Here is a 14,539-nt window from a genome sequence, read left to right on the forward strand (position 1 = left end):
TTACTTAATTAACCAGAAGGCTAAAAAGTGCCCAAGGTCAAGGTGTACCAAACATTTTCAGTGCAAACGAAATAAAACTGGGAAGAGTCTGAATAAAATAGCATTAAATTGTATTGTGGGTTGCCACTTGGATTAAATGCAAACGACAACATGACAACCTTTTGCAGTAACGGCAACGCTGCACATTTGACAATTCTGAAAGCTTTTATTTCTTTCTTTCTTTATTCTTTCTGCCGTAACCGTGAGAACGCAATAAAAAAGGATACCGCGCAAAGTGAATTTACTTCAGAGTTCTACTCCATGTTTTCTTTTCGTATCTAGGGTCGAAACACAACTAACCTAAAAATAATAAAACTTGTTTTGTTGCTTGTGCGTTGTGCGTTTGTGCTTGTGTTGTATCGTGTTTGGGTTAACAACACGTGTTCCAAAATTGTGTGAAAAAACACTCACACACATGAATACGTGATTGAAATCCAATCAAAATGGTAAGTAACTAATATAAACACAACTTAAATGCTACTTAATGCTAAGAAAACACCCACAACCTAGTTTTTCCCAACACAAACATAACCTCACATTTCTCACTTGAGCCCCTTTTTTCAATGCAGTCCAAACTATTTGTTCTATTCGAACATGCCGCCGGCTACGGCGTGTTCAAAGTGAAGGAATTCGAAGAGATCGGGATGATCCTCCCTCAATTGGAGGCGTCCTTAAAAGATCTGGCCAAGTTCAACAGCATTGTGCAACTGGTCAGCTTTTCGCCTTTTAAAACTGCCGTGGCCGCTCTGCAGAGTATAAATGCTATATCCGAGGGGCTGCTGCCTGAAGATTTGCATCAGTTTTTGGACACTACAGTTCCAAAGAAAAAGAAGACTGTACTGGGGGTTAGCGACTCAAAGCTTGGTGCTGCCATCAGTGAAGCCCTGGGGATACAATGTAACCATATTGGAGTTGTTCCAGAGATAATCAGAGGTAAGACTTGGGTTTTTGGCAAAACGCCGTTTTTTTTTCTAGTTTGTCTAGGATTTAATTTAAAAATAATTGTGTGTGTAAATTCAGTGATTGATACCTCAAGGACAGGAATATTACATTTTTAATTTTGCACATGGTGTTGGTATTTTCTTTGTTTTCAAAAAATTCAATCAGTTTTCTTTTAATTCATAGTTTGAGTTTCAATTAAACTCTTTGATGAACCACCAACCACATAACACTTCCACCAACATTGTTTAATCATATGTCAATTTAATTTCCATAAAGTAATGTTGTTGTAGTTTTTTTCAGTTAAATGTACTAATTAACTGTCTAAATTGTGTGATTAAAGTTTATTATTAGTAAGTTGTATTTACTAAAAAGCTTATTTTGTATGTTTTGTGTTCATTATGAAATAAAACAGTAACTCACTAATGTCAGGATATAACAAACTTGGAAAATGAACTAAAACTGGTTCATCATAAGCAGTAAAAGTCTTAAATATTGGTTCTTATGCATGGTTTTTCAACAAGAACAAAAAAGTTTTATTTTAAACAAAAGTTCACTAATAGATACAATCCAGTTTATTATGTCAAGTTGACTATATTACAATTCTATGCAATTTGCAGTTTTACAAACATCTTTTCATTTATATTGCAAAAAATATATTATTGAATTTTTAAAGTTCAAGGTTTGCAGTTTTCTCATATAATTCATGCCTAACTCACATAACCAACAGCAATTTTTCCAACCCTCAAATTTTTATTTTGCACAAGACTTTTGTGGGTCTTTTAACCAGGATAGATACATACAAAACACAATTTTAAGTGTATTTTGGTTGCAGTGTTAACTTGAATTGTAAGGAACTAATTTTGACTCATCTCATTTTGTGAGAATAAGTTAAAATGAAATAGACAAGACTCTTGTAATCACAAAAGTCAAAATAGTTCTTTGTTTTTTTAATTTCTTGTCATTATTTTAAAATTCTCATGTTAAAGCCTACATGGGCAGAATTTGCACAAATCTCAGTACAGGGGGGTAGTTTGTGATAAGTCAAAAAAGCAGCTTTCTGTTATTTACACAAATACTGCACATATAGACTTAACATTACACACAATTTTAAAAGAAAAAATTATTATAATCATTAATATGAAACAAAATAAAACATTTCATAACTCCCTTAAAAAATACTATTTCTAATCACTGTTCAAATGTAGGTATCCGAGCGCATTTTCACAATCTAGTGAAGGGATTTACACTAAAAAGCTCTGGAATCGCCCAACTTGGTCTAGGACATTCTTATTCAAGAGCAAAAATAAAGTTTAATGTGCACAGAGTTGACAACATGATCATTCAGTCGATTGCTCTGCTTGATCAGTTGGACAAGGATATCAATACATTTTCAATGAGAATCAGGTAATACTGGTTAACCAATAATAACCCACTAGCAGAGCACTAAACTATGTAATTATTCTTTAGAGAATGGTATTCGTACCATTTCCCAGAATTGGTCAAAATTGTACCGGAAAATTATACTTTCGCCCGATTGGCTAAGTTTATTAAAAACCGGAAAGAGTTGACGGACGACTCATTAGAAGGGCTTGAAGAAATTACGATGGATTCTGGAAAAGCTCAGGCAATTCTCGAAGCTTCCAGATCCAGTATGGGCATGGATATTAGCCCTATTGACTTACTGAATATTGAAATGTTTGCTTCACGGGTTATTTCATTAGCTGACTACAGGAAACAAGTAAGTCTTGTGTTTTAGTTCACCAACATGAGTTGACGGTAATTTTTCTGTTTTCTACAGTTAGCTGAGTATTTACGGACTAAAATGTCAGACGTAGCACCAAACTTAGCTACGTTAATTGGGGAACAAGTAGGTGCGAGACTTATCGCTCACGCAGGTTCACTTACCAATTTAGCTAAGTATCCTGCATCTACGGTACAAATCTTAGGTGCTGAGAAAGCTTTATTTAGAGCTTTAAAAACTCGAGGTATTAATTTATTTAATTGAAACTAAAAATTGTAATAACGCAGTTATATTTACCAGGAAACACTCCGAAATACGGCTTGCTGTTTCATTCAACTTTTATCGGAAGAGCGGGTACAAAAAACAAGGGACGTATATCCAGATATTTGGCCAACAAATGTTCGATCGCCTCCAGGATCGACTGTTTTACTGAAATTCCCAATCAAGTTTTTGGGGAAAAATTACGACAACAAGTGGAAGACAGGCTGAAGTTTTACGAAACCGGTGATATTCCGAAGAAAAACATTGAGGTGATGCAAGAAGCTATTGAAGAAGTGAAAAACCTTTCTGAGAAGGCCGCAAAGAAGAAGAAGAAAAAGAAGGCATGTTGGTGGTTGCTGTTGCTAGTTAGTCGTAATAGTAAAATTATTTTAGCGTACTGCTTCTGAAGCTCTTGATGAGAGCCAGGCTAATGGAACAGCTGAAAGTGAGAGCTTGGAACCACCCAAAAAGAAAAAGAAGAAGAAGCAAGTCAGCGAATCTGGGCTGGATGAAAGCAATGAAAATGGTAAGTTTTATCTTGTGTAAAAAATTTGAATAAAGTTTTTTGTTAATTTTTAAGGAGTTGGAGAAGAAGTTCCAAAGAAAAAGAAAAAATCGTTAGGGTCGGAATCAGCCAACTCCACTTTAGATGAGTCGGGTAAGGATTTGATCTTGTTTCTTGTGAACTGTTGACTAAAAAAAATTATACTTGCAGCTGTTATCAGTGAAAATGGGGATGAGTCTTCCAAGAAAAAGAAGAAGAAGAAGAACAAGCTTACAAGTGAGTGAGTGATTATGCTGAAAGCTGGATAATGTTTTGAAATAATTATATGTATTATGAATAAATTTTTATTCAATTTTTTGTTGTTGTTTTATCTTATCCTGACTGGGAAACATAATACTGTATTTATTGCCTTTGAGAGCACTCTGGACATAGATCAACATGGAAAAACTGTTTTGATTTTTTTGCGCCTGTACGGTCATTTAATTGAAAAACTGAATAAAAGTAGAGTGCAGCCATGGCTATTAACCTGGAATTTTTCCAATACTGTGGGTTTAGTCATTTAGGCCTACCATACACATTCCGTCCCTGCCTCAAGGCTTGGTCTTGAGGCCAGAACTGCGCAGTTTGGCCGGAGTCGTGTTCTCCCCCCACACGTACCGTATTTATGTGCGTAACAGAAACATAGTTCGACAGTCAAGAACGAAATCGCCTGTAAAGCCCACTTGAAGTGAGAAAATGACTGTTTTAAGCCCATTTTTGGAATCTCCATCGAATTTCCTATCCAACGACATAAAAAATACTACAAAATCAGATAAAGTCGGGGAGAAAACTGGTGTGTCAAAGTTTGATATACCAGAAACGCAATTCGACAGTCAAGAACAAAATCGCTTGTAATGCCTACTTAAAGTGATAAAATGACTATTTTAAGCACATTTTTGGAATCTTTATTAAGTTTCCTATCTAATGAAATAAAAAACACTACAACATTATCAGTCACGCGGTAGCTCTGTTCGAAGGTGTACGTTTTGTGCTCGACATGTCAACTATTGAGGATCTTGATGCAATGGCAGTGAGATGTGTGTTCTAGCGAATAGGAAAAAGCGCAAGAGAAGCATTTGATAGGCGAAGTCATGGCTTGAAAGGAACAAATAATTTAATTTACTAACCGAACTTCAGTGTTATCCCAGAGATTGGAAGAACTATTTACGAATGGACGAACCAACTTACCTGTTTTTTATTGCCAAGCAAGACACTGTCATGAGGCAAGCTATAACGAAAAGTTAACATTGCGATACTTGGTTACAGACAGGACACTGGAAGATTTGAAGTTTACAACTAGAATTTCCCCTCAATCTTTGGAACAAATTATACCAGAGACTTGCTTGGCATTAGCAAAGCACTGAAGGACTCATAAGAAAAAAATAACTAAAAGGGTGACAGAAACCGTGGACGCCAGATGTGCGAGGGTTGAAAATATGATGGATGTACTACATGTACAGTTCCATCTTAAGGCCGGACCTCATTGGTTTTCCATCCGGCCCACGATCCGCCTCAGGGAATCGCCACACATTGTCAGCTTCTCTCAGTCCAGACCTCGAGACCAAACTGAACGTGTATGGTAGGCCTTAGACGTAATATTCTAAAAGTTTGAATTTTCTGCCGCACCTCTATGGACCATAAACAAGTCTCAGTGCTGCCAACTAATTATAATCATAACAAACAAGTGTCATTTCATCTCTTTATTAATAATGAACATGGGAAACCTCAACTAAGAAAACCCCATGTAATAACTTTTCAAGAACATTGTACACTGCACAACTTAATTGTCCTAAATTAACCTACCTTGAATCTTTTCAAATGACTGTAATCCTCATGGTAGAGCAAAAACAGACTCCTTGTATATTGAGATCACTGGATAGAGTCTGTTGTCTAAACCGACCAAGGTAAAAAATTAAAACAACATAAAACCTATTAGTTATTAAGTTTCTTTTATTTACGACTATACAACAACTGAGCTTGGGAATGTTTCCAGATGCAAACGAGTCACTTAACCTACAATACAATAATTTTAACGTTGATTGGTACTTTTCTTTTGGTATAGCACATTGCACAAAAAGTGGATATAAGTTTAACTAAAAGTTATCACGGGAGATATGTTGGAAAACATGAAAAAATAAAATTTGGCACTAACACTAAACAACTACTTAAAATTAATTTACCAGAAGAAAAACCCCATTTCAACCACAATTCATGATTTTTTTAAAGGCACGTTTGGTTAGTATTTGCTTTATTTATATTGATTTTAATAGTATAGAAGGTCTCAATTATTGATACAGATAAAACCAACATTTGTGCTTTAAAAACGTTCCAAAAACAAGCGTTTTACGTGAGTTGAAACCCTAAATAATAAAATAAATTACACCCAGCACCTGATAACTACGTATTAACATGAGCATTTCATGACGTTGGACTTAACTCTATATACAAAATTATTTGCAAATGACTGTTAAATATCAATTTAAAGACTTTGGAAGCTTTATTATTTAACACATAGCTGCAACAGCTTAAATCTCAGTAGTCTCAATGAAAGTATTGAATTTGTTTCCCAGGAGTAAAATTAAATTAACTGCCATAAATGAATAAATTGGTATTGAGCGTTTTATAGATTTGTGAATAAGCGACCGGACTTACTTCCACTGTTCTGTCAACTTTTAAAAAGTAATATTAATTTAAGTAGCTAGTCTAAAACAAAATACTTCGAAATAAATGCATATCTTTATAAGACTCCTACGCCAATCGCACAACCTTTCTTAAACGTTTCTACAAAATCACTTCACTTATTAACACCTACTTATCTTTAATATATTCACTTAGCAGCTGTCGCCCAGTTACTAGAACAATTCGCTCCGATCAAAACATTATATCACTTGAATCCGGGGAAAAATTGCTGGTTGGTTTGCTGCTGAGGGAAAGCCTGAGCATTGGAGAACGATCCAAAATTTGCTGCAAAGCTCGGATTTACGTTACCCACGGGTCTCGGTTGGTTTACGGGTGACGTAGGATTGCTGGCTAACTGGTTCATACTGGGCGATGGGGCCACTTTGGGCTTAGTCAGTAACAGATTGTCAAAATCGATATTCACGTTGCCCGAATTAGCCCAGGTGGAGCCTACTGGCTGCGGTTTGTTTGAGATGGAAGTTCCAGAAGATGTCACGTTACTATTGGAAGGCTGTAAAGGGGCGATTGGTGACGGAGTGAGTAGAGAACCTGAAAATTGTTAATGCTAAACCTTTTTGGTTTGTTTGATGATTTGGGGTTTAGGGAATAATTAAGGTAATATAAAAAAATACGACGCAAACGTTATAATTTTTTTAATACTTAGAAAAAAAACTACAACATAAACTTAACTCTACTGGCACATTTCAATCCAGTAACCCCTTTAGAATCACATTTCATCATCAACATCAATCTTCAAAACATTCTCAATAAGCGTGATAGTACAAACAGCCAAGTGTCTGCACTCGGTGTTCGGTTCTCCTTTGCTAACGTTCGGGTTTAGTAAATCGGCCAGCCACAGCCGAATTTCGAACAGTTCGTTCATAAAATCGGCAATTAAAATTGCTTGAGGCACCACCAAAACGGCGGCAGCAATCAGATTCAACACCGCCATGCGCACTTTCACGTCCTTGTGAAACCGAAGAAACCATGAAAAATGCAACGCTTCTTTCGCCATTCTCGAAGCAATGTTGCAGTTTTGTGCGCAAAACATCACCACTGCCACCGTTTCGATAAAGTGAATCAGCAACAGGAAATCGTCGTTATCTTTAATCAGTTGCTGTGATAGAAGCTTGTTCTGGTTGTAACCATATAAAAGGGGGAAGAAAAAGTGGCCAGCCACTTCGGCAAACTTATTTCGTTGTTCATGTTTCAGTACTTTATGAGTGTGGAAGTAGCGGGTTTTGCTCTCCAGACGTTTTTTGATCACCTCCGATGCTTTGGTAACTTCTGTTCTTGATTTTTTAGTCTTATTAGGCTCTTCTTGAGTTTTAGATGCTGTTAAACTCGACAAAGTTTTCGACGCTTCTTTTAAAATATCAAGCATTAACACTCTGTGCATTATGGAGTATTTTCCTACGTCAGCGTGAACTTCTTTGCACAGATAATCCGCGTAAAAAGCGGGATAGACACAAGTAATAGCCAGGCAACTCTCAAACACAAGCTGGTTGAAATTTTCTACATAAAACTTGCTGTCTAACGAAATGAGTATTTCCAGTAGCTCCAATCCGATGCTGGCATCATCGTCTGGAAGCTGCTGCATTACCAGTTTCTGACAGTTGGTCAAAGCAGCGGAAAACACGTCAGGATCGTCAGTTTCGATTAAACTGTCTCGAAGATCACGAAGGTAAGCAGGAGGTGGTTTATCCGGTAGTTTGACGTCGTTACTCAAATCATACGGTTCAAATTCATCGTCAGAATCTAGTTCCATGGTTGGGTCAATTATCGTTATTCCGTAGTTCGATTTCGGCTTAACATACTCGGATAAAATCACTTCATTGTTGGGAGTTTTACTTGGTTGCCGTAGTTGCCTAGCTGGAGGATCATACTGTATCACCGGCTCATTTCGGTGGTGGAGCTTTTCTAATAAATCATCAACTTGACATTCAAATTTATTCTTTTGTTGATACAATTCAGATAAATTTAAATCATTGAAATACTCCAATTCTTTAACGGCTAGTTCAGCAGGTTCGCTCATATTACTGTAATCAAATTTCAGCAAGTTTTCGCTAGAACTTTCTTCGTCTTCATGAATAAAATTCATGACAATTTCACCAGTCTTCATGCCAGAATATTTTACAGCATCCACGGCACTTTCCAAATGTGCAGGAAGTCCATGGTAAACTTTATTTTTTAGCTGTGTTTTCTCATGTTTTGTGAGCCCAATTTGCTTCAAACAATTTATAATGCACACTATAAATTTGGATATAAGTAAATGATGTTCCACGCTGGTTCGTTTTATGGAAAACTTATCTGACCAAATTGTTACCAAGTTTAAAAGCAACTGAACTAACTCTGAGTGGGCTACACTTCCTAGATAAAGCACCAAGTTGGTAACTAAATTAGTATGATTATCTTCTATAAAAGTTAAGAGAGGGATTTTAGTGAAGAGTATGTACTTCCAAGCATCCAGTTTGAACAATTCCTTGCCAAAAAAGTTTTTTATTAAATACTTCTCAGGACTTATTTTGGTAAGGCAGGTTTTTGCTAAAACTTCCACTGCAGCTCTGTCTAGATTTTTCAAAATATTGTGCCAAAGCCTTTGGTAGAATACTAATTTGGTTGAAGGTTTGTTTGTTAGCAATGCCATAATTTCTACCATGTAGTGTAACCCATCACAGTTACTCCTATCATTAAAATTTACAATGACACTTCCCAAAAACTGAGACAAACCCTCAACATTAATTTTAAATTGAGTTTGAGTGTCTTTACTTACTGTTAAAGCCACAAACTCCAAACTTTTAAGACAGTTGTAAAAAAGCATGTTTGAGAATTGTCGATTTGAAAAGTATTGTGGCGTTTCTTTTTGTAAAACATTGGCAACTCTGCTAGGCAAAGACATTACGAGATTCACGGTCCTCTTCCAGTTTTCTTCAGAATTCCACACTTGCGGAACTAACGCGCTAAATAAAGCATCAGACTCGAATAAAATTCTAAGACACCCAACTACACCACACGGCTTAGATTTCAAGTTTTTAACCAACACTTGCAGCGTAGCCTCAAAAAAGCTGGACTCTTCAATACTGAATAGCCTGGCAACACTTTCATACACCTTTCCATCACAAAATGGAAAGTTATGGTCAAACAGTCTTATCACTTCTTCCAACAACACAGTAAAGTGGTTTTCAGCGAAACTAGCATAATTAAACTCGTTATCAAGGCCTTGTAAAACAAACAAATTAACGGATGTAGGAAAATGGCTTGAAAGTTGACTGAGAAGTCCTAAAACGTGTTCGACCTCCGACTGGGATGTAATTTTACTCAGCAGGTTTAGCTGTTGTATCACTGACACTGTCATTTCTTCCAGTTCGCTTTGAAGTTTGGTTTTTTCACATTTCTTACTGTTTGGAAGTTGTCCCGATTCAGTCCTATCTGCAACGGGAAACTTCCGTGAATTTCCCGGTGGCCGTTTACAAAATACAGAATAAATGTACGCGGTAAATTCTGTTTTTACGACGCAAATTTAACGATTCAACAGTAAAAACGCTTATTATTACCAAGTCATTGAAATATCGTACTTAATGAAATATAGTGCAATATAAAAAACACTTACCACCAAAATTGTCTAAAAGTCCTGGCCCACCAGTCAAAGCATCATTCAGGTTATTATTATTCAAAGTATTGCTAACTGTCGATTTTGATTGCAAAGACAAACTACCAAAATCAGCCAAATCTCCTAGCAAATCATTACCACTTTTGGCGGTATTTAAAGCAGGAGTTGATCCAATTAAATCAACACTTGCAGGTTGACTCAGATTCCCAAAAAGGCTTACACCACCTGGGGTAGGACCCCCTAATAAATTGTTTTGATTTGGCACGCCTAGAGTGGCAGGAGCAACGATTGGTAACGTTGTTGGAGTGGTTGGTGAAGTGAGCAAACTGGATGGAGCAGTACTGAAAATTCCCGGTTTTTTAGATAAAATCATCCAGGCAGGATAATACTTAAGTACCTGTTGGACGCCGAAAAAGCTGAACTAAAATCAGCAAAATCATCTTCACTCTTACTAGCAGCAATAACAGGAGCAACTGGAGCAGGTGCGGAATTGGTGAAAGCGGCCTCAAAATCACCAAATTCATTAGTGATGCTAGATTCCTTTGGTTCTCCAGCCCTAGGGTCGAAATCATCTAACAAATCACCTGAACCGCCACTAGGCGGTCGAGGTAGTGGACTTTGTGAAGCGTCCCGTCCGAAATTAGCTGCGGCACCGAGATCAACTTTTTTAATAGGCTTCTGACTTTTCTTTGGTGATGCTGTGATGTTAGAGTTAAGGCTTAAATTCACTTTTTTCTCTGGATATGTTTTTGCGGGCGTTGCAGGACTTCCCGGCAGTCCTTCGTCCTTAAATTTGTTAACGCTTTTGGCTCTACCACTTTGCGAACTTTCGTCGTCACTGTCTAAGTTTTCACCCTCAATGTCCTCTTCGTAGGATTTATCACGGTACCTATTATTAGAGTTATCATCCCAATTATTCTCTCCAAAGTCGTTTTTCGTGTAGGGTTTATCATCCCATCGTTCTGTTGCTGAACCTGAAATTTGTTTGAAGGTTTGTTGTGGGTTTCTCTTAACAAATTATTACAGAGTGATTTACGGTGATGGTTACATTATTAAGTAGCAGTACCAGAATGCTGTTCAGTATATATTTTTAAAATTTAGAGTGCAAATATTTTTAATTTTGCAATCTCCAGCCTACAGGTGGATAAAAATATTCATCGCATAGTCCGACAAATAGAAAAACTACTAAAAGTTAATGAATTTAAATCAAATCTACATACACTTTTCTTACTTCAATTCAACTGTTTCTGACTTAACCCAATGTATAAAACGGTTATGATAATGGTTTCAAATGGTTCTCAAAATTGGTTCACATTTTTATTCTCATTAAATTAGTTGATTAAGATAATCAAGAAAATTAATTTTTCAAAATTCATTAATGCAACCCTAATTTCAATGAAACTCACAATTGATCCGATATCTAAAATGTGTCCCAGTGCTAGTAGCAGTGACCTAAACTTGTCATTCCTTTTCTGTTACATGTAAACTCAGCAAGATGGAAACTTGACGTCATTGACGTATGTATGTTATTTACAAATTTTCAAATTCGTGAATGTTTTGAGCTGGCGCAGACCTCGTCAAGAAATAACTCCACGTCCGTAATTTGACAATGTGTCATCTGATCAACATGTTTAAAAAACAAACCGGTGTCACATGACAAACTGTCAAAATGACTTCATGCAGTGTGAAAAACAACACTGTGCGCGACGCCATTGAAAATTATTAATTTAGTTTTTATTTTGTGTAGTTGTATTTGAAATTTTTATATTTTCGGTAACCGAAAATGCTTAAGTATTACAGTAACAAACAGCAGCTCATTTTTGGGTTGGAGTATTTGCAGGTGGATAACAAAATGAGTTGAAAGTGCTTTAAGATCCCTTTTCAAAGTAAGAAATTATATTTTTGTTTGCATTGTATTTAAAACTTATTGTATGCGTTTTAGTATGTTTTATGGTGTACGGGGAGTGATACTCTGATAAAAAATATTAATAATTCATTCATAGAAGAAATCCACATATCTGCACTAACGCAGGGCAATACCACTCAGTAACAAAAACAAGTAGTTTTTAGAAAAAAAACGCTCAAGCCGGCAACCACAAAATATCAAAGAAAATCTTGAGAACTGATCTAAGACATGAAAGAAAGTGATTTTGACGTCACGATGATGTAATTCGACAAAACCAAAATTTGACCAATTGTCAAATTACTTCATTGTGATGTCAAAAACGCTCAGCTCGCTCCATTGAGCATGAAAACGAATGCGGCCTATGACATCACAGTTAATGTTGTCACCACCACTTCTCCTGGGACAAGTACATTGATTGACAGTCAAAGTTAGTCATAAAAATAACATGGTCCACCCTGTGCATTACAGTAAATTCAAACTATTTCATTCCAAAATGTTCCGTGTATTTGCACTCTTACTAGAATAAAATAACTGGTAAAACCCAAAATATGGAATGTTTGAAATTTAGAAACATAAAAAATCAACTAATCAAGCAAGTTTTATCCCACCCATAAAAACCAATGTTTTCCAATTAAAACCACTGCAAAAAAATCCAGAGTAAAACCCATCCATAAAACCCAACATATCCTCTTTTTTTCTTTCTTAAGGTATGTAAAAGAGGTGGGCAAACATGTCTTTATCAAATAATACCAAGTGGAATTTTCATACAATACCACTTATATCAGTTATAATTGAATGTTACAAAAATTGCAAAATTCAAAAATAGTATTTTAGTTTCAGCACAAAATGAGTATTATAAAAATTGAGTAAACCCCAGGAACAAAACTGGTTTAAAGTTTAAACTGGTTTTACCCATGTGGGCTGGGTTTTTCTTAGAAAACCCAAATTGTTGCCAGCCTGAGTCAAAAATTTGCCAGATTTGAACCATTGAACTAGAAATTAAATAGCATATAACTTAAACTGATATTTGTGCTTTTTTGAGCATTTTTTACAAAAACAATATACCTACCTACCTTAAGTTAGATGTGACATTCATTTTACTGACTTTTTACTATTTTATCATGCACAATGCAACTAACAACACAGTTAGACTAAATGTAATACAGATAACAAGACAGATACAAGATGACAGGTAATAAAAAAAGTGTTAAAACCAAATTTTATTTAGTATTAGTAATAATACTGGTTTCAAAATTATGTGATAATTTTTATTATTAATTGAACCTTCATAATAGTTAAGTCATTCAAAATTCAAATTAGATAATTTTACTGTCTGAAATTATCTGCTATTATTTAACTATAATAATAACTGTTAATCTCACTTACACACACATTTAGATTACAGAATATTTTTTTAATAAAACTAGTCAAAAGTCAGTACACTTAAAAATAAAAAAGTCATATTAATCATTAGCACTACCAGGCTACAATTTGTAATAGGTTTGGGATTTAACAATCAGACAATTAGTTATTCATTATCCACCTGTATGCTTTCACTATTAATCATTTTTGTTCCTTCTGTGACAACTTGACTGATACATACATGTTAAACCAGTGGATAATCTTAGCACCACAAAAAAAAAATAAAAAATCGTTAATTTAACTTTTACTGTTTAAAAACCCTATTTATGTAACCAAATTGAACTGGTACCTAATAATAGAAACAAAACAAAGCACTATAAATTTAAATCTCATTTCACATTTCACCAATCCTGCTGAGTAACATCCTTTTTTCATTGTGCTGATTAAATTTCCAAACTACCTTTAATTACTGAAGCAATAAATTCAAGGTTACAGAGCAATTCAGTTTGATTCCATTACCAAAAAAATTATATTAAATGAATGACTTTCACCTTTCAGTGTTTTGTAATAAAAGTTTTTTTGGGGAAAGTGCTGTATTACATTGGGTTTGACTTACCAAACTTCCCTCCCATCGTATCTGAACTCATCCCAATATATTTGTCTTTATTCTTTTTAGCCTTTTTTCTCTCCTCTCTCAATCTATCATCATCCTGTATAAAATCTATGAGTTCCTTTACTTTATGTCTGATATTCACTCCCTGGTCTTTTCCATTTTCATCTACAAATGTGTAGTTTTCTAGAGATCTGAGATCATAGATATGTTCTCTAGCTGAGGTGACTACTCTTTCAGAACCATTTTTTATAAGGTAGTTTAGCACCAGTAAAGCCTTAAAGTGGTACATATGATCAATAAAAATAATGTGAATTCTAGTTTATCTTGTTTTACCTTATATGTGCGTCTCCAGTGTTGTTTACTGTCTTGAAGCATCCTTTTCCACAACATTGACATCACTTCGGGGAAGTGTTCATAAGTAAAGGTTGCATGGGCTAGTTCCTGCATTAGTTGACCGGTGGGACCCCAGGACTCGTCGTTGGTGGCTTCTCTGACTTTGGCCTCGATTTCAGTGTAATTCATCACAACATTTGTTCTAGAAATCGAAAAATTAAGTGAGAAACATCTGTTGGATGAGTTAGTGCCAATCCTACTTACACTTTGTCTGCGATCTCTCGCACTTTCCACATGCTGAAAAAGCTTTCCATGTTTATTAATAAAAACTAACGCAATTTGGATCCGAAATATAGATAATCACTAAAAATTTGCCAATTTTTGTACAGATTTGAGAAATAGTTGACTTGGCTAAACAATTCTACCATAATGGACAACAGGACAGCTGACAGATGAGAGTGATGTAAAGTGGTTTGATTGACGTAGCTTGTCAGTTTTCAAAAAAATTC

The 14,539-nt window shown here is 35.5% G+C and overlaps 2 protein-coding genes across 2 annotated transcripts; one reads left to right on the forward strand and one right to left on the reverse strand.

Annotated features, from left to right (window-relative positions):
• Nucleotides 1–265: 265 nt before the first annotated feature.
• On the forward strand, nt 266–3,845 carry Nop56 (Nop56 ribonucleoprotein). Its single transcript, XM_081978342.1, has 9 exons — nt 266–485; nt 609–972; nt 2,187–2,385; nt 2,449–2,719; nt 2,780–2,966; nt 3,023–3,324; nt 3,377–3,509; nt 3,564–3,641; nt 3,699–3,845. Exons 1-9 carry the CDS (start codon nt 483–485, stop codon nt 3,770–3,772), a joined length of 1,611 nt encoding a protein of 536 aa, XP_081834468.1. The 5' UTR covers nt 266–482; the 3' UTR covers nt 3,773–3,845.
• A 2,999-nt stretch (nt 3,846–6,844) lies between these two features.
• lqfR (clathrin interactor lqfR) lies at nt 6,845–14,496 on the reverse strand. Its single transcript, XM_081978329.1, has 6 exons — nt 14,295–14,496; nt 14,031–14,232; nt 13,701–13,971; nt 10,214–10,790; nt 9,817–10,157; nt 6,845–9,635 (listed from the first exon to the last, which is right to left on the reverse strand). The coding sequence occupies exons 1-6, from the start codon at nt 14,342–14,344 to the stop codon at nt 6,934–6,936; spliced, it is 4,143 nt and encodes a 1,380-aa protein (XP_081834455.1). The 5' UTR covers nt 14,345–14,496; the 3' UTR covers nt 6,845–6,933.
• Between the last annotated feature and the right edge of the window lie 43 nt (nt 14,497–14,539).

The sequence above is a fragment of the Ips typographus genome, linkage group LG4 (genome assembly GCF_016097725.1).
Source record: "Ips typographus isolate SLU linkage group LG4, UJ_Ityp_2.0, whole genome shotgun sequence".
Classification (NCBI taxonomy): Eukaryota; Metazoa; Arthropoda; class Insecta; order Coleoptera; family Curculionidae; genus Ips; species Ips typographus.